At 47.0% G+C, this 26,051-nt stretch overlaps 1 protein-coding gene across 1 annotated transcript; it reads right to left on the bottom strand.

Moving 5' to 3' along the window:
* Positions 1-352: 352 nt before the first annotated feature.
* On the bottom strand, positions 353-1,114 carry LOC142175827 (uncharacterized). Its single transcript, XM_075242829.1, has 2 exons — positions 965-1,114; positions 353-913 (listed from the first exon to the last, which is right to left on the bottom strand). Exons 1-2 carry the CDS (start codon positions 1,112-1,114, stop codon positions 353-355), a joined length of 711 nt encoding a protein of 236 aa, XP_075098930.1.
* Between the last annotated feature and the right edge of the window lie 24,937 nt (positions 1,115-26,051).

The following is a 26,051-nucleotide window of genomic DNA, read 5'->3' as shown; positions in this document are numbered from 1 at the left end:
TGTTGTGCCAAGTAACTTCTTGTAGCTCTTCCACTTCATTTGAACTCTGGAGTATTTGCCATGTACTGTTAACTAGTCTGCCAATATGATTTGTTGCTTGACTATTTTTCACACATGCATGGAAGTATGATTTGTTTGAATCCCTTAACTTGAGCCATTAAATTCTTGATTTCTGCTTCAATATACTCTCCTCCACCTCTAGCCATTTACCCAATTCCAGTTTTGTAGCCTTTTCTTGTGCTACTATCTCACTGTCATTTCTTGGTCCTAGCATTTGAGTTTGTATACCTTCCAGTTTATTTCTTGCTGCTTGAATCTTGTGCCCAATGTTGCTAAATTCTTGACTATTCAACTATTTTAGGTCCCCTTTTAACATTTTGAGCTTATTCCTGACCTTTAACATTGCATTTCCTTGTTTCCCCTTTACCCAACATTGCTTAGCTGTATCATCAAAGTCTTTATGTTGTGCCAAACCGTTTAGGAATTTGAATGGTCTTCTTCCGGCTTGGTTATTGTCATCAAAAGTTATGCTCAAAGGGCAGTGATCAGAAAATCCAGGATTCACTATAAGTCCCTCCATAGCAGGCCATTTTTGAATCCATTCTGCATTAACTAGAATTCTATCAATTCTGTTGTGAACATGATTGTTTGTCCAAATAAACTTTCTACCCACTATTCTGAGTTCAGCTAGTCCAGCATCCAATATGAACCCTTTGAAGTCTCTCACCTCAATCTCTTGTACTGCATTCCCCTGCACTATATCCTCACTAGATAGGATAGTGTTGAAATCTCCCATTATTAAACTAGGTCCACTGATTCCAACCATAGTTCCCCTCAGATCCTCCCATAATGCCTTCTTGTCTTGTATAGTATGCATCCCATATACACCTCCAATGATAAACTTGGTGTTGTTCTGGTTTATAGTCACCTATCCTATAATATATTGCTTATGTATTTGATATACCTCAAACTCCACCTTTGTCTGATCCCACACTACCCATATTCTACCTTCTGGTGAAGCATCATAATTTGCTATCCATTTTAAATTACTAAACACCTTCTTGATTATTGAATCATCATTTAGTTCCTTGACTTTATTCTCTAGAACAACCATTAATACTACCATATTCTCTCTACTAAATTTTTTGACTTCTTTTTGCTTATATATTTTATTCGGACCCCTAACATTCCACGAAATGATATTCATCATCATATAGTAGTTATAGTAGAGTCACTACCTCTGTCCTTTTCACTAGGCTGCCCTCTTTTCTCTTGAGCTTCAGAAAGTTGCACAATCTGTTATGCTGTATCAACTAGGGCTTTGAAGGCATTACCAATATTTACCTCGTTCTCATTTACCACTCCCATGTTCTTCTTTGATGCAAACTTTCCCCTAGCCATCTGCAATTGCTCTTCATTTTTCTGTTTTCTCTTCACCTCATCACTTTCTAATTCCACTTGTTCCAGAAATCTCCCATGTGCATCAATTTTATCCACCTTAGGATCAAGTACCCTCACAATTATCCATTCTTGTTTCTGATTCTGTGCTCGAAATCTTTGTTGTCCTCCCTCCTGGTTCTGCTTCTGTTGGTCTTTACATGAATGCCCAATTTGACAACATGTTTGACAGTATTGAGGTTTCCAATCATATTTTATCAACAGTTCAATCACCTTCCCCTTGGGATCATATAGTTTAATTGATCCTAGTAGTGGCCTAGTGATATCCATTTCAATTAATACCGTAGCATATGAAATTCTATCAGCCACTATTGTGCATGCATCAGCATATAGGGGTTTGCCCAGACCACTCCCAATTTTGCTTAAAGCCTGATTACTCCAGTAGCTCAGTGGAAGCTTTGGGAATTTGACCCATAGAGGAATGGTTTTCAGCACTTCCTCATTAAAATCAAATCCCTCTGTCCATGGTCTAAGTATAATTGGCCTGTTGTTTAGAGTATATGGTCCATTCATTAACACATCATCCCAATCTTCACAATTGTTTATCACAATTCTCCTTCCTGTATCACCGGTGGAATATACGCAGGGTTCATTCCTTTTGCTGCAAATTTGTTTTCATGAAGCAAACCTGCCCAGGATCTTCCCCCATTTCCAGTTGGCATTGCTTTCCTCTCGTGCATGTGCTTCTCAGCTTCAATTTCAATAGTTCATGGTCCCTTGCTCTGTTCCTTTGGCAAGCTTACAATTACTGTTCCCTTCGTCTGTCTTTTACTTGTACTCGCTCCTCCAATTGAGACCGGCAAAACATTCACTTTGGTTATCAATTGATTGACCGGGCTCCTTACTACTGCTGATTGTAGTTAATTACTGCTCAGATCTAGCCAATTTAGATCATTATCACTATCCAGATCCACATCTTCCTCTTGCACTTTACCTTTGGCTTTTGCGTGTTGCTTTCCTTGCTCTCTTGTAATGATGTCTGTTATTTTCTGTTCTATTACTGGTGTTTTGTTGTGGTTCTTCTTGGTCTCCCTCTTCCTCCCATTTCCGGCGAGGGCGCATGTTAGCTAGCACATAACGTGCGTAGAGAGAGAGAGAGAGGGCTTTCTATTTCCGAGTGGGACGGGCCTCCCAGACTCGGATCACCTAAAACTATTCCGGGCCATCAAATACAACCTAAGGAACCATTGTCACCGCCCCTCCATGACCGTTCCTCGTTTCTTTGTGTTTTACGGCCAAAAAACTAGAATTCCGCCTGATTCCCATATTTTCGAGTGCTATAGCCCACGCCTTCCGAGTGGGCCCCAGCCCCCCGGACACGAATCGCCTAAAATTTTTTCGGGCCATCTAATAGGACCTAAGGAACCATAGTTACTGCTACGCCATGACCGTTCCTCGTCTTTTTGCGTTTTACGGCCAAAAAACTAAAATTCCACCTGATTCCTATATTTTCGTGTGCTATATAGACCACACCTTCCGAGTGGGCCCGTGCCCCCCGACCCCGATTGCCTAAAAATTTTCGGGTCATCAAATACGACCTAAGGTACCATAGTCACCATCCCACCATGACCGTTCCTCATTATTTTGCGTTTTACGGTCAAAAAACTAGTATTCCACCTCATTCCTATAGTTTCGTGTGTTATAGCCCACGCCTTTCGAGTGGACTCGGGCCCCACGGACCTCGACTGCCAAACAATTATTCCGGGCCATCAAATATGACCTAAGGAACCATATTAACCTCTCCTCCATGACCATTCCTCTTGTTTTGCGTTTTACGGCCAAGAAACTAGAATTCCGCTGGATTCCCATATTTGCATGCGCTATAGCCCACGCCTTCCGAGTGGGCCCAGGACACCCGGACCTAGGTAGCCTAAAATATTTTCGGGCCATCAAATAAGACATAAGGAACCATAGTCACCGCCCCGCCATGACCGTTCCTTATTTTTTTGCGTTTTACGGCCAAAAAACCAGAATTCCACCCGATTACCATATTTTCGTGTGCTATAGCCCAAGCCTTCAGAGTGGGTCCGGGCCTCCCGGACCTCGATCGCCTAAATATTTTCCAGGCTATCAAAAATAACCTGAGGAACGCTGCCCCTCCACGACCGTTCCTCCTTGTTTGCATTTTAATGCCAAAAATCAAGAATTCCGCCTCATTTCCATATTCTCGTGTGCTATAGCCCACGCCTTCTGAGTGGGCCCGGGCCCCCCAGACCCGGATCGCCTAAAAATTTTTCGGGCCATGAAATATGACCTAAGGAACTATAGTTATCACCTCACCATGACCGTTCCTAATTTATTTGCGTTTTACGGCCAAAAACTTGAATTCCGTCCGATTCACATATTTTCGTGTGCTTTAGCCCACGCCTTCCGAGTGGGCCCAGGCCCCCCGGACCCGGATAGCCTAAAATTTTTCCCAGACATCAAATACAACTTAAGGAACCATATTCACCTCCCCTCCATGACCTCTCCTCGTTGTTTTGCGTTTTACGGCTAAAAAACTAGAATTCCGCCAGATTGCTATATTTTTGTGTACCGCCTTCTGAGTGGGCCAACCCCTCTAGACCTGGATCACGTAAAAAATTTCCGGGCCATAAAATACGAACTAAGGAACCATATTCATCACCCCGCCATGACCGTAACTCATTCTTTTGCGTTTTACGGCTAAAAAATGAGAATTCCGTTCGATTCCCATATTTTCGTGTGCAATAGCCCACGCATTCCGAGTGGGCCCGGGCACCCTGGACCTGGATCGCCTAAATTTTTTTTGGGCCATCCAATACGACCTAAGGAACTATAGTTACCGCCCCGCCATGACCGTTCCTCATGTTTTTGCGTTTACGGCCAAAAAACTAGAATTCAACCCGATTCCTATATTTTTGTGTGTTATAGCCCACGCCTTCCGAGTGGGCCCATGCGCGTCGGACCTCAATCGCCTAAAAAATTTTCAGGCCATCCAATACGACCTAAAGAACCAAAGCCAGTTCCCCGCCATGACTGCTCCTTGCTTTTTAACGTTTTGCGGCAAAGAAACTAGAATTTCACCCAATTCCCATATTTTTGTGTGCTGCCTTCCGAGTGGACCCGGATCGCCTAAAATATTTCCACGCCATCAAATACAACCTAAGGAACCATAGTCACCGCTCCGCGATGACCGTTCCTCGTATGTTTTGCGTTTTACGGCTAAAAAATTAGAATTCCACCCGATTACCATATTTTCGTGTGCCGCCTTCCGAGTGGGCCAGCCCTACCAGACCTTGATCGCCTAAATACTTTCTGGGCCATGAAATACGACCTAAGGAACTATACCCACTACCCCACCATGACCGCTCCTCGTTTATTTACGTTTTACGGCCAAAAACTAGAATTCCGCCCGATTCACATATTTTCGTGTGCTATAGCCCACGCCTTCCGAGTGGGCCCAGCCCCCCCGGACCTGGATAGCCTAAAAATTTTCCCGGTTATAAAATACGACCTAAGGACCCATAATCACCTTCTCGCCATGAGCGTTCCTCGTTGTTTTGCGTTTTATGGCCAAAATACTAGAATTCTGCCAGATTGCCATATTTTTGTGTGCCGCCTTCCGAGTGGGCCAGCCCCTCCATACCTGGATCAAATAAAACATTTTCGGACCATCAAATACCACCTGAGGAACCGTAGTCACCGCTCCTCCATGACAGTGCCTCATTTGTTAGCGCTTTACGGGTAAAAAATAAGAATTTCTCTCGATTCCCATATTTTCGTGTGCTATAGCCCATGCCTTCCGAGTGCGCCCGGGCTCCCCAGACCCGGATCGCCTACAATTTTTCTCGGCCATCAAATAGGACCTAAGGAACCATAGTCACCGCCCCGCCATGACCGTTCCTCATTTTTTTGCGTTTTATGACCAAAAAACTAGAATTCCATCAGTTTCCCATATTTTTGTTTGTTATAGCCCACCCCTTCTGAGTGGGCCCGAGCGCCCCGGACCCCGATCGCCTAAAAATATTTCGGGCCATCCAATATAACCTAAGGAACCATAGCCAGTGCCCCGCCATGACCATTCCTCGTTTTTAATGTTTTGCAACAAAAAAACTAGAATTCCACCCAATTCCCATATTTTCGTGTGCTATTGCCCAGGCCTTCCGTGTGGGCCCGGGTTGCCCGGACCCGGATTGCCTAAAATTTTTCCAGGCCATCAACTACGACCTAATTTTGTGTTTTACGGCTAAAAAACTTGAATTCTACCGGATTACCATATTTTCGTGTGCCGCCTTCCGAGTGGGCCAGCCTCCAGACCTAGATCGCCTAAAAACTTTATGGGCCATGAAATACGACTTAAGGATCTATAGCCTCTACCCCAGCATGACCGTTCCTCGTTTATTTGCGTTTTACGGCCAAAAACTAGAATTCTGCTTGATTCACATATTTTCGTGTGCTATAACCCATGCCTTCCGAGTGGGCCTAGCCCCACGAACCTGGATAGCGTAAAAAATTTCTCGGACATCAAATACGACCTAAGGAACCATATTCACCTCCCCACCATGACCGTTCCGCCAGATTGCTATATTTTCGTGTGCCGCCTTCCTAGTGGGCCAGCCCCTCCAGACCTGGATCACATAAAAAAAAATTGGACCATCAAATACGACCTAAGGAACCATAGTCACCGCCCTTCCATGACCGTTCCTGATTTTTTGCAATTTACGGCCAAAAAACTAGAATTCCGCTAGATTCCCATATTATCGTGTGCTATAGCCCACACCTTCCGAGTGGGCCCGGGCCCCCCGGACTCGGATCGCCTAAAACTTTTCTCGGCTATCAAATAGGAGCTATGGAACCATACTCACCGCCCCGCCATAACCGTTCCTCATTATTTTGCATTTTATGACCAAAAAACTAGAATTCCATCTGTTTCCCATATTTTTGTGTGGTTATAGGCCACGCCTTCCGAGTGGGACCGGGCGCCCCAGACCTCGATCGCCTAAAATATTTTTGGGCCATCCAATATGATCTAAGGCACCATAGCCAGTGCCCCGCCATGACCGTTCCTCATTTTTTAACGTTTTGCGACAAAAAAAACTAAAATTCCGCCCAATTCCCATATTTTCGTGTGCTATTGCCCATGCCTTCCGTGTGCGCCCGGGCCACCCGGACCCGGATCGTCTAAAAATTTTCTGAGCCATTAAAAACGACCTAAGGAACCATACTCACCGCCCTGCCCTGACCGTTCCTCGTAATTTTGTGTTTTACGGCTAAAAAACTAGAATTCCGCCCTATTACCATATTTTCGTGTGTCGCCTTTTGAGTGGGCCAGCCCCTCCAGACCTGGATCGCCTAAAATCTTTCCGGGCCATCAAATACGACCTAAAGAACCATAGTCACCACCCTTCCATGACCGTTCCTCATTATTTTGCGTTTTACGACTAAAAAACTAGAATTCCGCCCAATTCCCATATTTTCGTGTGCTATAACCCACGCCTTCCGAGTCGGCCCTGCCCCTCAGACCCCGATCGCCTAAATATTTTCCGAGCCATCAAATATGACCTAAGGAAGCATAGTCACCGCCCTTCCATGACCGTGCCTCATTCTTTTGCGTTTTATGGCTAAAAATGAGAATTCTGCCCAATTCCCATATTTTCGTGTGCAATAGCCCACGTCTTCCGAGTGGGCTCGGGCCCCCGGACCCGGATCGCCTAAAATTTATCCGGGCCATCAAAAACGACCTAAGGAACTATTGTCACCACCCTGCCATGATCGTCCCTCATTTTTTTGGGTTTACGGCAAAAATTAGAATTTCGCCCGATTCACATATTTTCGTTTGCTCTCCTTCCATATTTTTGTTTGTTATAGCCCACGTCTTCCGAGTGGGCCCGGGCACCCCGGACATCGATCGCCTAATATTTTTCTGGGCCATCAAATTCGCCCTAATGAGCCATAGTCACCACCCCGCCATGATCGTTCTTCGTTTTTTTGTGTTTTACGGCCATAAAACTAGAATTCCGCTCGATTCCCATATTTTCGTGTGCTCGCCTTCCGAGTGGGTCTGGGCTACCCGGACCCCGATCGCCTAAAATTTTTCAGAGCCATCAAATACAACCTATAATCGCCGCCCCTCCATGATCGTTCCTCTTTTTTGCATTTTACGACCAAAAAACAAGAATTCCGCCCAATTCCCATAATTTCGTGTACTATATAGCCCACGCCTTCCGAGTGGACCCGGTCCCCATGGACCTAAATCGCCTAAAAGTTTTCCGGGCCATCAAATACAACCTAAGGAACCATACTCACCGCCCAACCATGACCCTTACTCTTGCATTTTTCGGCCAAAAAACTAGAATTCCGCTTGATTCCCCTATTCTCGTGTGCTCACCTTCCGAGTGGGTCCGGGCTCACTGGACCCCGATCGCCTAATATTTTTTTGAGCCATAAAATACAACAAAAGGAACCATAGTCGGCGCCCCTTCATGACCGTTCCTCTTTTTTGCATTTTACGGCCAAAAAAACAAGAATTCTACCTGATTCCCATATTTTTGTGTGTCGCCTTTTGAGTGGGCCAGCCCCTCCAGACCTAGATCGCCTAAAATCTTTCCAGGCCATCAAATACGACCTAAAGAACCATAGTCACCGCCCTTCCATGACCGTTCCTCATTATTTTGCGTTTTACGACTTAAAAACTAGTATTTCGCCCGATTCCCATATTTTCGTGTGCTGTAGCACACGCCTTCCGAGTCGGCCCTGCCCCTCCGACCCCGATCGCCTAAATATTTTCCGGGACATCAAATATGACCTAAGGAAGCATAGTCACCGCCCTTCCATGACCGTGCCTCATTATTTTGCATTTTACGGCTAATAAATGAGAATTCCGCCCAATTCCCATATTTTCGTGTGCAATAGCCCACGTCTTCCGAGTGGGCTCGGGCCCCCAGACCCGGATCGCCTAAAATTTATCCGGGCCATCAAAAATGACCTAAGGAACTATTGTCACCACCCTGCCATGATCGTTCCTCATTTTTTTTGGTTTACGGTAAAAATTAGAATTTCGCCCGATTCCCATATTTTCGTTTGCTCGCCTTCCATATTTTCGTTTGTTATAGCCCACGTCTTCCGAGTGTGCCCGGGCACCCCGGACCTCGATCGCCTAATATTTTTCTGGGCCATCAAATTCGCCCTAATCAGCCATAGTCACCACCCCGCCATGATCGTTCTTCGTTTTTTGCGTTTTACGGCCAAAAAACTAGAATTCCGCTCGATTCCCATATTTTCGTGTGTTCGCCTTCGGAGTGGGTCTGGGCTACCCGGACCCTAATCGCCTAAAATTTTTCAGAGCCATCAAATACAACCTATAGTCGCCGCCCCTCCATGATCGTTCCTCTTTTTTGCATTTTACGGCCAAAAAACAAGAATTTCGCCCAATCCCCATAATTTCGTGTACTATATAGCCCACGCCTTCCGAGTGGACCCGGTCCCCACGGACCCAAATCGCCTAAAAGTTTTCCGGGCCATCAAATACGACCTAAGGAACCATACTCAACGCACCGCCATGACCCTCACTCTTGCATTTTTCGGCCAAAAAACTAGAATTCCGCTTGATTCCCCTATTCTCGTGTGCTCACCTTCCGAGTGGGTCCGGGCTCCCTGGACCCCGATCGCCTAATATTTTTTTGAGCCATAAAATACAACAAAAGGAACCATACTCACCGCCCTGCCATGACCGTTCCTCGTAATTTTGTGTTTTACGGCCAAAAAACTAGAATTCCGCCCGATTCCCATATTTTAGTGTGCTATAGCCCACGCCTTCCGAGTCGGCCCTGCCCCTCCAAACCCCGATCGCCTAAAAATTTTCCGGGCCATCAAATATGACCTAAGGAAGCATAGTCACTGCCATGCCATGACCGTGCCTCATTCTTTTGCGTTTTACGGCTAAAATGAGAATTTTGCTCAATTCCCATATTTTCGTGTGCAATAGCCCACGTCTTCCGAGTGGGCTCGGGCCCCCGAACCCGGATCGCCTAAAATTTATCCGGGCCATCAAATACGACCTAAGGAACTATTGTCACCACCCTGCCATGATCGTTCCACATTTTTTTGGGTTTACGCCAAAAATTAGAATTTTTCTCGATTCCCATATTTTCGTTTGCTCGCCTTCCATATTTTCGTTTGTATAGCCCACGTCTTCCGAGTGGGCCCGGGCACCCCGAACCTAGATCGCCTAATATTTTTCTGGGCCATCAAATACTCTCTAATGAGCCATAGTCACCACCCCGCCATGATCGTTCCTCATTTTTTTTTGTGTTGTACGGCCAAAAAACTAGAATTCCGCTCGATTCTCATATTTTTGTGTGCTCGCCTTCCGAGTGGGTCCGGTCTACCCGGAACCCGATCGCCTAAAATATTTCAGAGCCATCAAATACAACCTATAGTCGCCGCCCCTCCTTGATCGTTACTCTTTTTTGCATTTTACGGCCAAAAAACAAGAATTTCGCCCAATTCCCATAATTTCGTGTACTATATAGCCCACGCCTTCCGAGTGGACCCGGTCCCCACGGACCCGAATCGCCTTAAAGGTTTTTGGGCCATCAAATACGACCTAAGGAACCATAGTCACCGCACCGCCATGACCCTTACTCTTGCATTTTTCGGCCAAAAAACTAGAATTCCGCTTGATTCCCCTATTCTCGTGTGCTCACCTTCCGAGTGGGTCCAGGCTCCCTGGACCCCGATCGCCTAATATTTTTTGAGCCATCAAATACAACAAAAGGAACCATACTCGGCGCCCCTTCATGACCGTTCCTCTTTTTTGCATTTTACGGCCAAAAAACAAGAATTCTACCTGATTCCCATATTTTTGTGTGCTAGCCCACGCCTTCCGAGTGTGCCCGGGCCCCCAGACTCAGATCTCCTAAAAATTATCCAGGCAATCAAATACAACCTAAGGAACCATAGTCACCGTCCCGCCATGACCGTTCCTCATTGTTTTGCATTTTATGACCAAAACACTAGAATTCCATCCGTTTCACATATTTTTGTGTGCCATAGCCCACGCCTTCCGAGTGGGCCCGGGCGCCCTGGACCCCGATCGCCTAAAATATTTTCGGGCCATCCAATACGACCTAAGGAACCATACCCAATGCCCCTCCATGACCGTTCCTCATGTTTTAACGTTTTGCAACAAAAAAAACTAGAATTCCACCCAATTTCTATATTTTCGTGTGCTGTTGCCCAGGCCTTACGAGTGGGCCTAGGCCGCCCGGACCCGGATCGCCTAAATAATTTTTTGGGCCATCAAATACGACCTAAGGAACCATAGTCACCACCCCGCAATTTCCGTTACTCATATTTTTGCGTTTTACGGCTAAACAACTAGAATTCTGCCCAATTACCATATTTTCGTGTGCCGCCTTACGAGTGGGTCATCCCCTCCAAACCTGGATCACTTAAAAACTTTTCGGGCCATTAAATACGACCTAGGAAACCATAGTCACCGCCCTACCATGACCGTTCCTCGTAATTTTGTGTTTTACGGCTAAAAAACAAGAATTTTGCCTGATTACCAAATTTTCGTGTGCCGCCTTTCGAGTGGGACAGCCCCTCCAGACCTGGATCGCCTAAAAACTTTCCAGGCCATCAAATACGACCTAAGGAACCATAGTCACCGCCCTGCCATGACCGTTCCTCATTATTTTGCGTTTTACGGCTAAAAAACTAGAATTCTGCCCGATTCCCATATTTTCGTGTGCTATATCCCACGCCTTCTGAGTGGGCCCTGGCCCCCCAGACCCCGATCACCTAAATATTTTTCGGGCCATCAAATACGACCTAAGGAAGCATAGTCACCATCCCGCCATGACCGTGCCTCATATTTTGTGTTTGACGGATAAATAATGAGAATTCCGTCCGATTTCCATATTTTCGGCTGCTATAGCCCACGTCTTCCGAGTGGGCTCCGGTCCCCCGGACCCGGATCGCCTAAAATTTATCCGGACAATCAAATACGACCTAAGGAACTATAGTCACCGCCCCGCCATGATCGTTCCTCATTTTTCTACGTTTACGGCCAAGAAATTAGAATTCTGCCTGAATCCCAAATTTTCGTGTGTTATAGCCCAAGACTTCCGAGTGGCCCCGGGCGCCCCGGACCCCGATCGCATAAAAATTTTCGGGGCATCAAATACGACCTAAGGAACCGTAGCTAGTGCCCTTCCATGACCGTTCCACAATTGTTAACGTTTTGCGGCCAAAAAATTCGAATTCAACACAATTCCCATATTTTTGTGTGTTATAGCTCATGCCGTCCGAGTGGGCCCGGGCCCCCGGACCTGGATCGACTAAAATTTTTCTAGGCCATCAAGTACGACCTAATGAACCATAGTCACCGCCCCTCCATGATCGTTCCTCATTTTTTTGCGTTTTACTGCCAAAAAACTACAATATCGCCTGATTCCCATATTTTCGTGTGCTCGCCTTCCGAGGGGGTCCGGGCTACCCGGACCCCGATAGCCTAAAATTATTCTGGGCCATCAAATACGACCTAAGGAACCATAGTCACCGCCCCGCCATGACCTTTCCTCATTATTTTCCAGTTTACGGCCGAAAAACTAGAATTCCGCGTGATTCATATATTTTCGTGTGCTATATAGCCCACGCCTTCCGAGTGGACCCGGGACCCCCGGATCGCATAAAAATTTTCCGGGGCATCAAATACGACCTAAGGAACCATAGTCACCGCCCTGCCATGACCTTTCCTCGTTATTTTGCGTTTTACGGCGAAAAAACTTGAATTCCTACCGATTCCCATATTTTCGTGTGTTATAGCCCACGCCTTCTAGTGGGCCTAGGCCCCCCGAACCCGGATAGCCTAAAATGTTTCTCGGCCATCAAATACGACCTAAGGAACCATAGTCACCACCCCGCCAAGACCGTTCCTCGTTATTTTGCGTTTTACAGCCAAATAACTAGAATTCCGCCCCATTACCATATTTGCGTGTGCCGCCTTCCGAGTGGGCCAACCCCTCCAGACCTGGATCGCCTAATAATTATTCGTGCCATCAAATACGATCTAAGGAACCATAGTCACCACCCCGCCATGAATGTTCCTCTTCATTTGCATTTTACGGCCAAAAAACAAGAATTCTTTCTGATTCCCACATTTTTGTGTGCTATAGCCCACGCCTTCCGAGTGGGCCCGATCCCCCCGGACCCGTATCGCCTAAAAAGCTTCCGGGTCATCAAATACAAAATAAGGAACCATATTCACCGCCACTCCATGACCGTTCCTCATTTTTTGTATTTTACGGCCAAAACACTAGAATTCCACCAGGTTACCATATTTCCGTGTGCCGCCTTCCGAGTGGGCCAGCCCCTCCACACCTATACTGCCTAAAAATTTTCCGGACCATCAAATACGACATAAGGAATCATAGTCACCGCCCCTCCATGACCTTTCATCGTTATTTTGGATTTTACGGCGGAAAAACTTGAATTCCTCCCGATTCCCATATTTTCGTGTGTTATAGCCCACGCCTTCCTAGTGGGCCCAGGCCCCCTGGACCCGGATAGCCTAAAAATGTTCCCGTCCATCAAATACGACCTAAGGAACCATAGTCACCGCCCCGCCAAGACCGTTCCTCCTTATGTTGTGTTTTACTGCCAAATAACTAGAATTCCGCCCCATTACCATATTTGCGTGTGCCGCCTTCCGAGTGGGCCAACCCCTCCAGACCTGGATCACCTAAAAATTATCCGGGCCATCAAATACGAACTCAGGAACCATAGTCACCACCCCTCCATGATCGTGCCTCATATTTTTGCGTTTTACGGGTAAAAAATGAGAATTCCGCCTCATTCCCATATTTTCATGTGCCATAGCCCACACCTTCCGAGTGGACCGGGCCCCATGGACCCGGATTGCCTAAAATTTTTCCGAGCCATCAAATATGACCTAAGGAACTATAGTCACCGCTCTGCCATGACCGTTCCTCATTTTTTTGCGTTTACGGCCAAGCAACTAGAATTCCGCCCGATTCCCATATTTTCATGTGTTATAGCCCACGCCTTCCGAGTTGGCCCAGGCGCTCAGGACCCCGATTTCCTTAAACCTTTTCGGACCATCAAATATGATCTAAGGAACCATAGACAGTGCCCTACCCTGACCGTTCCTTGTTATTTAACGTTTTGCGGCCAAAAAACTATAATTCTGCCCAATTCCCATATTTTCGTGTGCTACAGCCCACGCCTTCCGAGTGGGCCCGAGCCCCCCGTACCCGGATCGTCTAAAAATTTTCTTGGCCATCAAATACGATCTAAGGAACCATAAACACCACCCCTACATGACTGTTCCTCATTTTTTTGCGTCTTATGGCCAAAAAGCTAGAATTCCGCCCAATTCCCAAATTTTTGTGTGCTCGCCTTCCGAGTTGGTTCGGGCTACCCGGACCCCGATCGCCTAAAAACATTTCGGGCAATAAAATATGATAAAGGAACCATAGTCGCCGCCCCTCCATGATCATTCATCTTTATTTACATTTTACGGCAAAAAACAAGAATTCCGCCCGATTCCCATATTTTCGTGTGCTATAGCCCATACATTTCGAGTGGGCCCGGGCTCCTGACCCGGATCGCCTAAAAAATTTTTGGGCAATCAGATACGACCTAAGGAAACATAGTCACCGCCCCGCCATGATCGTTCCTCATTTTTTGTCGTTTTACGGCCAAACAACTAGAATTTCGCCTGATTGTCATATTTTCGTGTGCTAAAGCCCACGCCTTCTGAGTGGGACCAAGGCCCCCGCACCCGGATAGCCTAAAACCTTTCCCGGCCATAAAATACCACCGCCCTGCCATGATTTTTCCTCATTCTTTTGCGTTTTACAGCCAAAAAACTAGATTTCCGCCCGATTACCATATTTTCGTGTGACGCCTTCCGAGTGGGCAAGCCCCTCCAGACTTGGATCGCCTAAAAACTTTTCGAGCCATCAAATACGACCTAACGAACCATATTCACCGCCCCTCCATGACCGTTCCTCGTTATTTTGCGTTTTACGGCTTAAAAAAAAGTTGAATTTCTCCGTATTTCCATATTTTCGTGTGCTATGGCCCACGCCTTCCGATTGGGCCCAGCCCCCGGACCCGGATAGCCAAATATATTTCCTGGACATCAAATACGACATAAGGAACCATAGTCACTGCCCCTCCATGACCGTTCGTCGTTATTTTGCGATTTACGGCCAAATAACTATAATTCTGCCTGATCACCATGTTTTCGTGTGCCGCCTTCAGAGTCGGCCAACCCCTCTAGACCTGGATCACCTAAAAATTATACGTGCCATCAAATACGAACTAAGGAACCATAGTCACCACCCCGCCATGACCGTTCCTTGTTATTTTGCGTTTTACGGCCAAATAACTAGAATTTCGCCCGATTACCATATTTTCGTGAGCCGGCTTTAGAGTGGGTTAGCCCTTCCAGACCTGGATCGCCTAAAAACTATCAAGGCCATCAAATACGACCTAAGGAACCATAGTCACCGCCCCTCCATGAGCGTGCCTCATATATTTGCATTTTACGGGTAAAATATGAGAATTCCGCCTGATTCCCATATTTTAGTGTGCTATATATAGCCCATGCCTTCCGAGTGGGCCTGGACCCCCCCGGACCTGGATTGACTAAAAATTTTACGGGCCATCAAAGACGACCTAAGGAACCATAGTCATCGCCCCTCCATGACCGTTCCTTCTTTTTTGCGTCTTACGGTCAAAAAACTAGAATTCTACCCAATTCCCAATTTTTCGTGTGCTCGCCTTCCGAGTAGGTCCGGGCTACCCGGACCCCGCTCGCCTAAAATTTTTTGCGCCATCAAATATGACCTAAGGAACCATAGTCTCCGCTCGTCCATAACCGTTCCTCTCTTTTTGCATTTTATGGCCAAAAAACAAGAATATCGCCCGATTCCCATATTTTCGTGTGCTATAGCCCACGTCTTCCGAGTGGGCTCCGGTCCCCCCGACCCGGTTCGCCTAAAATTTATCCGGATAATCAATTATGACCTAAGGGACTATAGTCACCCACCCGCCATGATCGTTCCTCATTTTTCTGCGTTTACAGCCAAGAAATTAGAATTCCGTCTCATTCCCAATTTTTCGTGAGTTATAGCCCACGACTTCCGAGTGGGCCCGGGCGCCCGGGACCCCGTTCGCCTGAAATTTTTTTGGGGCATCAAATACGACCTAAGGAACCGTAGCTAGTGCCCTGCCATGACCGTTCCTCAATATTTAACGTTTTGCGGCCAAAAAACTAGAATTCCACACAATTCCCATATTTTTGTATGTTATAGCCCATGCCGTCCGAGTGGGCCCGGGCCCCCGGACCCGGATCGACAAAGATTTTTCTAGGCCATCAAGTACGACCTAATGAACCATAGTCACCGCCCCGCCATGATCGTTCCTCGTTTTTTTGCGGTTTACGGCCGAAAAATTAGAATTTCGCCCGATTCCCATATTTTCGTGTGCTATATAACCCACGCCTTCTGAGTGGACCCGGGACCCACGGAGCCGAATCGCCTAAAAAATTTTCGGGTCATCAAATACGACCTAAGGAACCATAGTAACCGCCCCGCCATGACCCTAACTCTTTGTTTTTACGTTTTTCGGTAAAAAAACTAGAATTCCGTCTAACTCCCATATTTTCATATGCTCGCCTTCCTAGTGGGTCCGAGCTACCCGGACCCCGATCTCCTAAAAATTTTCAGGGCCATAAAATACAACCTAAGGAACCATAGTCGCCGCCCCTCCATGACCGTTCCTCTTTTTTGCATTTTACGGCCAAAAAATAAGACTTCCGCTCGATTCCCATATTTTCATGTGCTAGCCCACGCCTTCCGAGTGTGCCCGGGCCCCCAGACCCAGATCGCCTAAAGTTTATCCGGGAAATCAAATTCAACCTAAGGAACCATAGTCAGCCCCCCGCCAGGACCATTCCTCATTTTTGCGTTTTACGGCCAAAAAACTAAAATTTCGCCTGATTCCCATATTTTCGTGTGACGCCTTCCGAATGGGCTAGCCCCTCAAGACTTGGATCGCCTAAAAACTTTTTGGGCCATAAAATATGACCTAATGAACCTTAGACCACCCTTCCATGACCGGTCCTAATTTTTTATCGTTTTGCGGCCAAAAAACTGGAATTCCGCCCAATTCCCTTATTTTCGTGTGTTATAGCCCACGCCTTCCAAGTGGGCCTGGGCCCCCCGGATCGCCTAAAAATTTTCCAGGACATCAAATACGACCTAAGAAACCATAGTCACCGCTACACCATGATCGTTCCTCACTGTTTTGCGTTTTACGGCCAAAAAACTAGAATTTCGCCTGATTACCATATTTTCGTTTGCTCGCCTGCCGAGTGGGTCCGGCCTACCCAGACCCCGATTGCCTAATAAAATTTTGGGTCATCAAATACGACCTAAGGAACCATAGTCTGCGCCCCTCCATGAATGTTCCTCTTCTTTCGCATTTTACGGCCAAAAACCAAGAATTCTTTCCGACTCCCACATTTATGTGTGCTATAGCCCACGCCTTCCGAGTGGGCCCGAGCCCCCCGGACCCGTATTGCCTAAAATGCTTCCGAGTCATCAAATACGAACTAAGGAACCATAGTCACCGCCACTCCATGACCATTCCTCATTTTTTTGCGTTTTACGGCCAAAACACTAGAATTCCGCCATGTTACCATATTTCTGTGTGCCGCCTTCCGAGTGGGCCAGCCCCTCCAAACCAATACCGCCTAAAAATTTTCCGGGGCATCAAATACGACCTAAGGAACCATAGTCATCGCCCTGCCATGATCTTTCCTCGTTATTTTGCGTTTTACGGCGGAAAAACTTGAATTCCTACCGATTCCCATATTTTCGTGTGTTATAGCCCACGCCTTCCTAGTGGGCCCAGGCCCCCCGGACCCGGATAGCCTAAAAATTTTCCCGGCCATCAAATACGACCTAAGGAACCATAGTCACCACCCCGCCAAGACCGTTCCTCGTTATTTTGCGTTTTATTGCCAAATAACTAGAATTCTGCCCCATTACCATATTTGCGTGTGCCGCCTTCCGAGTGGGCCAACCCCTCCAAACCTGGATCGCCTAAAAATTATCCGTGCCATCAAATACGACCTATGGAACCATAGTCACCACCCCGCCATGACTGTTCCTCTTTATTTGCATTTTACGGCCAAAAAACAAGAATTCTTTCCGATTCCCACATTTTTACGTGCTATAGCCCACGTCTTCCGAGTGGCCCCGAGCTCCCGGGACCCGTATCTCCTAAAATACTTCCGGGTCATCAAATACGAACTAAGGAACCATAGACACCGCCACTCCATGACCGTTCCTCATTTTTTTGCGTTTTACGGCCAAAACACTAGAATTCCACCAGGTTACCATATTTCCGTGTGCCGCCTTCCGAGTGGGCCAGCCCCTCCACACCTATACCGCCTAAAAATGTTCTGGGCCATCAAATACGACCTAAGGAACCATAGTCACCGCCCCTCCATGACCTTTCCTCGTTATTTTGGGTTTTACAGCAGAAAAACTTGAATTCCTCCCGATTCCCATATTTTCGTGTGTTATAGCCCACGCCTTCCTAGTGGGCCCAGGCCTCCTGCACCCGGATAGCCTAAAAATTTTTCTGGCCATCAAATACGACCTAAGGAACCATAGTCACCGCCCTGCCAAGACCGTTCCTCATTATGTTACGTTTTACTGCCAAATAACTAGAATTCCGCCCCATTACCATATTTGCGTTTGCCGCCTTCCTTGTGGGCCAACCCCTCAAGACCTGGATCGCCTAAAAATTATCCGGGCCATCAAATACGAACTAAGGAACCATAGTCACCAACTCTCCATGATCGTGCCTCATATTTTTGCATTTTACGGGTAAAAAATGAGAATTCTGCCTGATTCCCATATTTTCTTATGCTATAACCCACACCTTCCGAGTGGACCGAGCCCCATTGACCCGGATTAGCTAAAAGTTTTTCGGGCCATCAAATATGACCTAAGGAACTATAGTCACCGCCACGCTATGATCGTTCCTCATTTTTTTGCGTTTACGGCCAAGAAAATAGAATTCCGCCCGATTCCCATATTTTCATGTGTTATAATAGCCCACGCCTTCCGAGTTGGCCCGGGCGCCCAGGTCCCCGATCGCCTAATACCTTTTCGGACCATCAAATATGATCTAAGGACCCATAGATAGTGCCATGCCTTGACCGTTCCTTGTTATTTAACATTTTGCGGCCAAAAAACTATAATTCCGCCCAATTCCTATATTTTCGTGTGCTACAGCCCACGCCTTCCGAGTGGACCGAGCCCCTCGGACCCGAATCAACAAAACATTTTCCGGGCCATCAAATATGACCTAAGGAACCATAATCACCACCCCTCCATGACCGTTCCTCATTTGTTTGCGTCTTATGGCCAAAATTCTAGAATTCTGCCCGATTCCCAAATTTTCGTGTGCTCGCCTTCCGAGTTGGTTAGGGCTACCCGGACCCCAATCACCTAAAAAAAATTCAGGCCATAAAATACAACATAAGGAACCATAGTCGCCGACCCTCCATGATCGTTCCTCCTTTTTTACATCTTACGGCAAAAAAAAAGAATTTCGCCCGATTCCCACACATTTCGAGTGGGCCCGGGCCCCTAACCCAGATCGCCTAAATTTTTTTCGGGCAATCAAATACGACCTAAGGAACCATAGTCACTGCCCCTCCATGATCGTTCCTCATTTTCTTTTGTTTTACGGCCAAACAACTAGAATTTCGCATGATTGTCATATTTTCGTGTGCTAAATCCCACGCCTTCTGAGTGGGACCAGGCCCCCCGCACCTGGATAGCCTAAAACCTTTCCGGGCCATACAATACGACCACCCTACCATGATTGTTCCTCATTTTTTTTGCATTTTACAGCCAAAAAACTAGATTTTCGCCCGATTACCATATTTTCATGTGACGCCTTCCGAGTGGGCAAGCCCCTCCAGACTTGGATCGTCTAAAAACTTTTCGAGCCATCATATACAACCTAAGGAACCATAGTCATCACGCCGCCATGACCGTTCCTCATTTTTTGCGTCTTACGGCTAAGAAACTAGAATATCGCCCGGTTACCATATTTTCGTATGTTGCTTTCCGAGTGGGCTAGCCTCTCTAGACCTAAATTGCCTAAAAAATATTTGGGCCATCAAATACGACCTAATGAACCATAGTCACTGCCCCTTCATGACCGTTCCTTGTTATTTTGCGTTTTACGGCTGAAAAACTTGAATTTCTCCGTATTTCCATATTTTCGTGTGCTATGGCCCACTCCTTCCGAATAGAGCCCAGGTCCCCGGACCCGGATAGCCAAAAATATTTCCTGGCCATCAAATACGACATAAGGAACCATAGTCACTGCCCCTCCATGACCGTTCGTCGTTATTTTGCGATTAATGGCCAAATGACTAGAATTCCGCCTGATCACCATGTTTTCGTGTGCCGCCATCAAAGTGGGCTAGCCCCTCTAGACCTGGATCACCTAAAAATTATCCGTGCCATCAAATACGACCTAAGGAACCATAGTCACCACCCCGCCATGAATGTTCCTCTTTATTTGCATTTTACGGCAAAAAAACAAGAATTCTTTCCGATTCCCACATTTTTGTGTGAATAGCCCACGTCTTCCGACCCCGAGCCCCCCAGAACCGTATCGCCTAAAATGCTTCCGGGTCATCAAATACGAACTAAGGAACCATAGACCCCGCCACTCCATGACCGTTCCTCATTTGTTTGCGTTTTACGGCCAAAACACTAGAATTCCACCAGGTTACCAGATTTCCGTGTGCCGCCTTCCGAGTGGGCCAGCCCTCCACACCTATACCTCCCGATTCCCATATTTTCGTGTGTTATAGCCCACGCCTTCCTAGTGGGCCCAGGCCCCCTGGACCCGGATAGCCTAAAAATTTTCCCGGCCATCAAATACGACCTAAGGAACCATAGTCACCGCCCCGCCAAGACTGTTCCTCGTTATGTTGCGTTTTACTGCCAAATAACTAGAATTCCGCCCCATTACCATATTTGCGTGTGCCGCCTTCCGAGTGGGCCAACCCCTCCAGACCTGGATCGCCTAAAAATTATCCGGGCCATCAAATACGAACTCAGGAACCATAGTCACCACCCTCCATGATCGTGCCTCATATTTTTGCGTTTTACGGGTAAAAAAATGAGAATTCCGCCTGATTTTCATATTTTCGTGTGCTATAGCCCACACCTTCCGAGTGGATCGAGCCCCATTGACCCAGATTAACTAAAAATTTTCAGGGCCATTAAATACGACCTAAGGAACTATAGTCACCGCCACGCCATGATCGTTCCTCATTTTTTTGCGTTTACGGCCAAGAAACTAGAATTCCGCCAGATTCCCATATTTACATGTGTTAAAGCCCACGCCTTCCGAGTTGGCCCAGGCGCCCATGACCCCGATCGCCTAATACCTATTCGGACCATCAAATATGATCTAAGAAACCATAGACAGTGCCCTGCCCTGACCGTTCCTTGTTATTTAATGTTTTGCGGTCAAAAAACTTGAATTCCGCCAAATTCCCATATTTTCGTGTGCAATAGCCCACGCCTTCCGAGTGGGCCTGAGCCCCCCGGATCCGGATTGCCTAAAATTTTTCCAGGACATCAAAAACGACTTAAGGAAACATAGTCACCGCCCCGCCTTGACCGTTCCTCTTTTTTTGCGTCTTACAGCCAAAAAACTAGAATTCCGCCCGATTCCCAAATTTTCGTGTGCTCGCCTTCCGGGTGGGTCTGGGCTGCCCGGACCCCGATCGCCTAAATTTTTTTCGGGTCATCAAATACGACATATGGAACCATAGTCGCCGCCCCTCCATTATTGTTCCTCTTTTTTTACATTTTATGGCCAAAACACAAGAATTCCGCCTGATTCCCATATTTTCGTGTGCTATAGCCCACGCATTCCGAGTGGGCTCGAGCCCCCTGACCCGGATCGCCTAAAATTTTTCCGGGAAATTAAATACGACCTAAGGAACCATATTCACAGCCACGTCATGATCGTTCCTCATTTTGTTTCGTTTTACGGCGATAAAACTAGAATTTTGCCTGATTCCCATATTTTCGTGTGCAAAAGCCCACGCCTTCCGAGTGGGACAAGGCTCCCTGGACCCGGATAGCCTAAACGATTTCCCGGCCATAAAATACGACCGCCCTTCCAAGATTGTTCCTCCTTCTTTTGCGTTTTATGGCCAAAAAACTAGAATTCCGCCTGATTACCATATTTTCGTGTGACGCCTTCCAAGTGGGCCAGCCCCTCTAGACTTGGATCGCCGAAAAAAATTTCGGGCCATCAAGTACGACCTAAGGAACCATAGTCACCGCCCCGCCATGACCTTTTCTCATTTTTTTGCGTTTTCGTCAAGAAACTAGGATTCCGCGTGATTCCCATATTTTCGTGTGTTATAGCCCATGCATTCCGAGTGGGGCCGAGCCCTCCGGACTCGGATCGCCTAAAATTTTTCCGGGCCATCAAATACGACTTAAGTAACCATAGTCACTTCCCCTCCATGACCGTTCCTCATTTTGTTTGCGTCTTACGGCCAAAAAACTAGAATTCCGCCCGATTCCCAAATTTTCGTCTGCTCGCCTTCCGAGTGGGTCTGGGCTACCCGGACCCCGATCGCCCAAAATTTTTCTGGGCAGCAAATAGACATAAGGAATCATAGTCGCCGCCCCTCCATGATCGTTCCTGTTGTATTACATTTTACGGCCAAAAAATAAGAATACTATCCGGGTCCAGGGGGCCTGGGCCCACTAGGAAGGCGTGGGCTATAACACACGAAAATATGGGAATCGGGAGGTATATGTGTGGAGGGGCTGGCCCACTCGGAAGGCGGCACACGGAAATCTGGTAACCTGGTGTAATTCTAGTGTTTTGGCCGTAAAACGCAAACAAATGAGGAACGGTCATGGAGTGGCGGTGTCTATGGTTCCTTAGTTCGTATTTGATGACCCGGAAGCATTTTAGACGATACGGTTCTGGGGGGCTCGGGGCCACTCGGAAGACGTGGGCTATAGCACACAAAAATGTGGGAATCGGAAAGAATTCTTGTTTTTTTGCCGTAAAATGCAAATAAAGAGGAACATTCATGGTGGGGTGGTGACTATGGTTCCTTAGGTCGTATTTGATGGCACGGATAATTTTTAGGTGATCCAGGTCTAGAGGGGCTAGCCCACTCTGATGGCGGCACACGAAAGCATAGTGATCGGGCGGAATTCTAGTCATTTGGCCATTAATCGCAAAATAACGACGAACGGTCATGGAGGGGCAGTGACTATGGTTCCTTATGTCGTATTTGATGGCCATGAAATATTTTTGGCTATCCGGGTCCGGGGACCTGGGCTCTATATGGAAGGCGTGGGCCATAGCACACGAAAATATGGAAATACGGAGAAATTCATGTTTTTCAGCCGTAAAACGCAAAATAACAAGGAACGGTCATGGAGAGGCGGTGACTATGGTTCATTAGGTCGTATTTGATGTCCCAAATATTTTTTAGGCAATCTAGGTCTAGAGAGGCTAGCCCACTCGGAAAGCAACATACGAAAATATGGTAACCGGGCGATATTCTAGTTTCTTAGCCGTAAGACGCAAAAAATGAGGAACGGTCATGGCGGCGTGATGACTATGGTTCCTTAGGTTGTATATGATGGCTCGAAAATTTTTTAGACGATCCAAGTCTAGAGGGGCTTGCCCACTCGGAAGGCGTCACATGAAAATATGGTAATCGAGCGAAAATCTAGTTTTTTGGCTGTAAAACGCAAACAAATGAGGAACAATCATGGTATGGTGGTCGTATTTTATGGCCGGGAAAGGTTTTAGGCTATCCGGGTGCGGGGGGCCTGGTCCCACTCAGAAGGCGTGGGATTTAGCACACGAAAATATGACAATCATGCGAAATTCTAGTTGTTTGGCCGTAAAACAAAAGAAAATGAGGAACGATCATGGAGGGGCGGTGACTATGGTTCCTTAGGTCGTATTTGATTGCCCAAAAAATTTTTAGGCGATCCGGGTCAGGGGCCTGGGCCCACTCGAAATGTGTGGGAATCGGGCGAAATTCTTGTTTTTTTGCCGTAAGATGTAAAAAAAGAGGAACGATCATGGAGGGTCGGCGACTATGGTTCCTTATGTTGTATTTTATGGCCCGAAATTATTTTAGGTGATTGGGGTCCGGGTAGCCCTAACCAACTCGGAAGGCGAGCACACGAAAATTTGGGAATCGGGCGGAATTCTAGAATTTTGGCCATAAGACGCAAACAAATGAGGAACGGTCATGGAGGGGTGGTGATTATGGTTCCTTAGGTCATATTTGATGGCCCGGAAAATTTTTAGGTGATTCGGGTCCGAGGGGCTCGGTCCACTCGGAAGGAGTGGGCTGTAGCACATGAAAATATGGGAATTGGGCGGAATTATAGTTTTTTGGCCGCAAAATGTTAAATAACAAGGAACGGTCAAGGCAGGGCACTATCTATGGGTCCTTAGATCATATTTGATGGTCCGAAAAGGTATTAGGCGATCGGGGTCCTGGGCGCCCGGGCCAACTCGGAAGGCGTGGGCTATTATAACACATGAAAATATGGGAATCGGGCGGAATTCTATTTTCTTGGCCGTAAACGCAAAAAAATGAGGAACGATCATAGCGTGGCGGTGACTATAGTTCCTTAGGTCATATTTGATGGCCCGAAAAACTTTTAGCTAATCCGGGTCAATGGGGCTCGGTCCACTCGGAAGGTGTGGGTTATAGCATAAGAAAATATGGGAATCAGGCAGAATTCTCATTTTTTACCCGTAAAATGCAAAAATATGAGGCACGATCATGGAGAGTTGGTGACTATGGTTCCTTAGTTCGTATTTGATGGCCCGGATAATTTTTAGGCGATCCAGGTCTTGAGGGGTTGGCCCACTAGGAAGGCGGCAAACGCAAATATGGTAATGGGGCGGAATTCTAGTTATTTGGCAGTAAAACGTAACATAATGAGGAACGGTCATGGCAGGGCGGTGACTATGGTTCCTTAGGTCGTATTTGATGGCCAGGAAAATTTTTAGGCTATCCGGGTCCAGGAGGCGTGGGCCCCCTAGGAAGGCGTGGGCTATAACACACGAAAATATGGGAATCGGGAGGAATTCAAGTTTTTCTGCTGTAAAACCCAAAATAACGAGGAAAGGTCATGGAGGGGCGGTGACTATGGTTCCTTAGGTCGTATTTGATGGCCCAGAACATTTTTAGGCGGTATAGGTGTGGAGGGGCTGGCCCACTCGGAAGGCGGCACACGGAAATATGGTAACCTGGTGGAATTCTAGTGTTTTGGCCGTAAAACGCAAAAAAATGAGGAACGGTCATGGAGTGGCGGTGTCTATGGTTCCTTAGTTCGTATTTGATGACCCGGAAGTATTTTAGGAGATACGGGTCCCGGGAGCTCGGGGCCACTCGGAAGACGTGGGCTATAGCACGTAAAAATGTGGGAATCGGAAAGAATTCTTGTTTTTTGGCCGTAAAATGCAAATAAAGAGGAACAGTCATGGCGGGGTGGTGACTATGGTTCCATAGGTCGTATTTGATGGCACGGATAATTTTTAGGCGATCCAGGTTTGGAGGGGTTGGCCCACTCGGAAGGCGGCACACGCAAATATGGTAATGGGGCAGAATTCTAGTTATTTGGCAATAAAACGCAAAATAACGAGGAACGGTCTTGGCGGGGTGGTGACTATGGTTCCTTAGGTCGTATTTGATGGCCGGGAAAATTTTTAGGCTATCCGGGTCCGGGGGGCCTGGGCCCACTAGGAAGGCGTGGGCTATAACACACGAAAATATGGGAATCGGTAGGAATTCAAGTTTTTCCGCCGTAAAACGCAAAATAACGAGGAAAGGTCATGGCCGGGCGATGACTATGGTTCCTTAGGTCGTATTTGATGCCCCGAAAATTTTTTAGGCGGTATTGGTTTGGAGGGGCTGGCCCACTCGGAAGGCGGAACACAGAAATATGGTAACATGGCGGAATTCTAGTGTTTTGGCCGTAAAACGCAAAAAAATGAGGAACGGTCATGGAGTGGCGGTGACTATGGTTCCTTAGTTCGTATTTGATGACTCGGAAGCATTTTAGGCGATACGGGTCCGGGGGGCTCAGGCCCACTCGGAAGGCGTGGGCTATAGCACACATAAATGTGGGAGTCGGAAAGAATTCTTGGTTTTTGGCCGTAAAATGCAAATATGGTAATGGGGCGGAATTCTAGTTATTTGGCAGTAAAACGCAACATAACGAGGAACAGTCTTGGCGGGGCGGTGACTATGGTTCCTTAGGTCGTATTTGATGGCCGGGAAAATTTTTAGGCTATCCGGGTCCAGGGGGCCTGGGCCCACTAGGAAGGCGTGGGCTATAACACACGAAAATATGGGAATCGGGAGGTATAGGTGTGGAGGGCTGGCCCACTCGGAAGGCGGCACACGGAAATCTGGTAACCTGGTGGAATTCTAGTGTTTTGGCCGTAAAACGCAAAAAAATGAGGAACGGTCATGG

This window comes from Nicotiana tabacum, chromosome 22 (genome assembly GCF_000715075.1).
Source record: "Nicotiana tabacum cultivar K326 chromosome 22, ASM71507v2, whole genome shotgun sequence".
Taxonomy (NCBI): Eukaryota; Viridiplantae; Streptophyta; class Magnoliopsida; order Solanales; family Solanaceae; genus Nicotiana; species Nicotiana tabacum.
The sequence above is the reverse complement of the archived record's forward strand: the minus strand, read 5'-3'. Positions and strand labels throughout refer to the sequence as shown.

What these genes read in the sequence shown, in the direction of transcription:
- LOC142175827 (XM_075242829.1), bottom strand. Translation starts at nt 1,114, where the DNA reads ATGGTTGTTCTAGAGAATAAAGTCAAGGAACTAAATGATGATTCAATA. An exon ending in AGACAAAGGTGGAGTTTGAG is followed by an intron (nt 914 to 964) that starts GTATATCAAATA and finishes ACTATAAACCAG; the next exon opens with AACAACACCAAGTTTATCAT.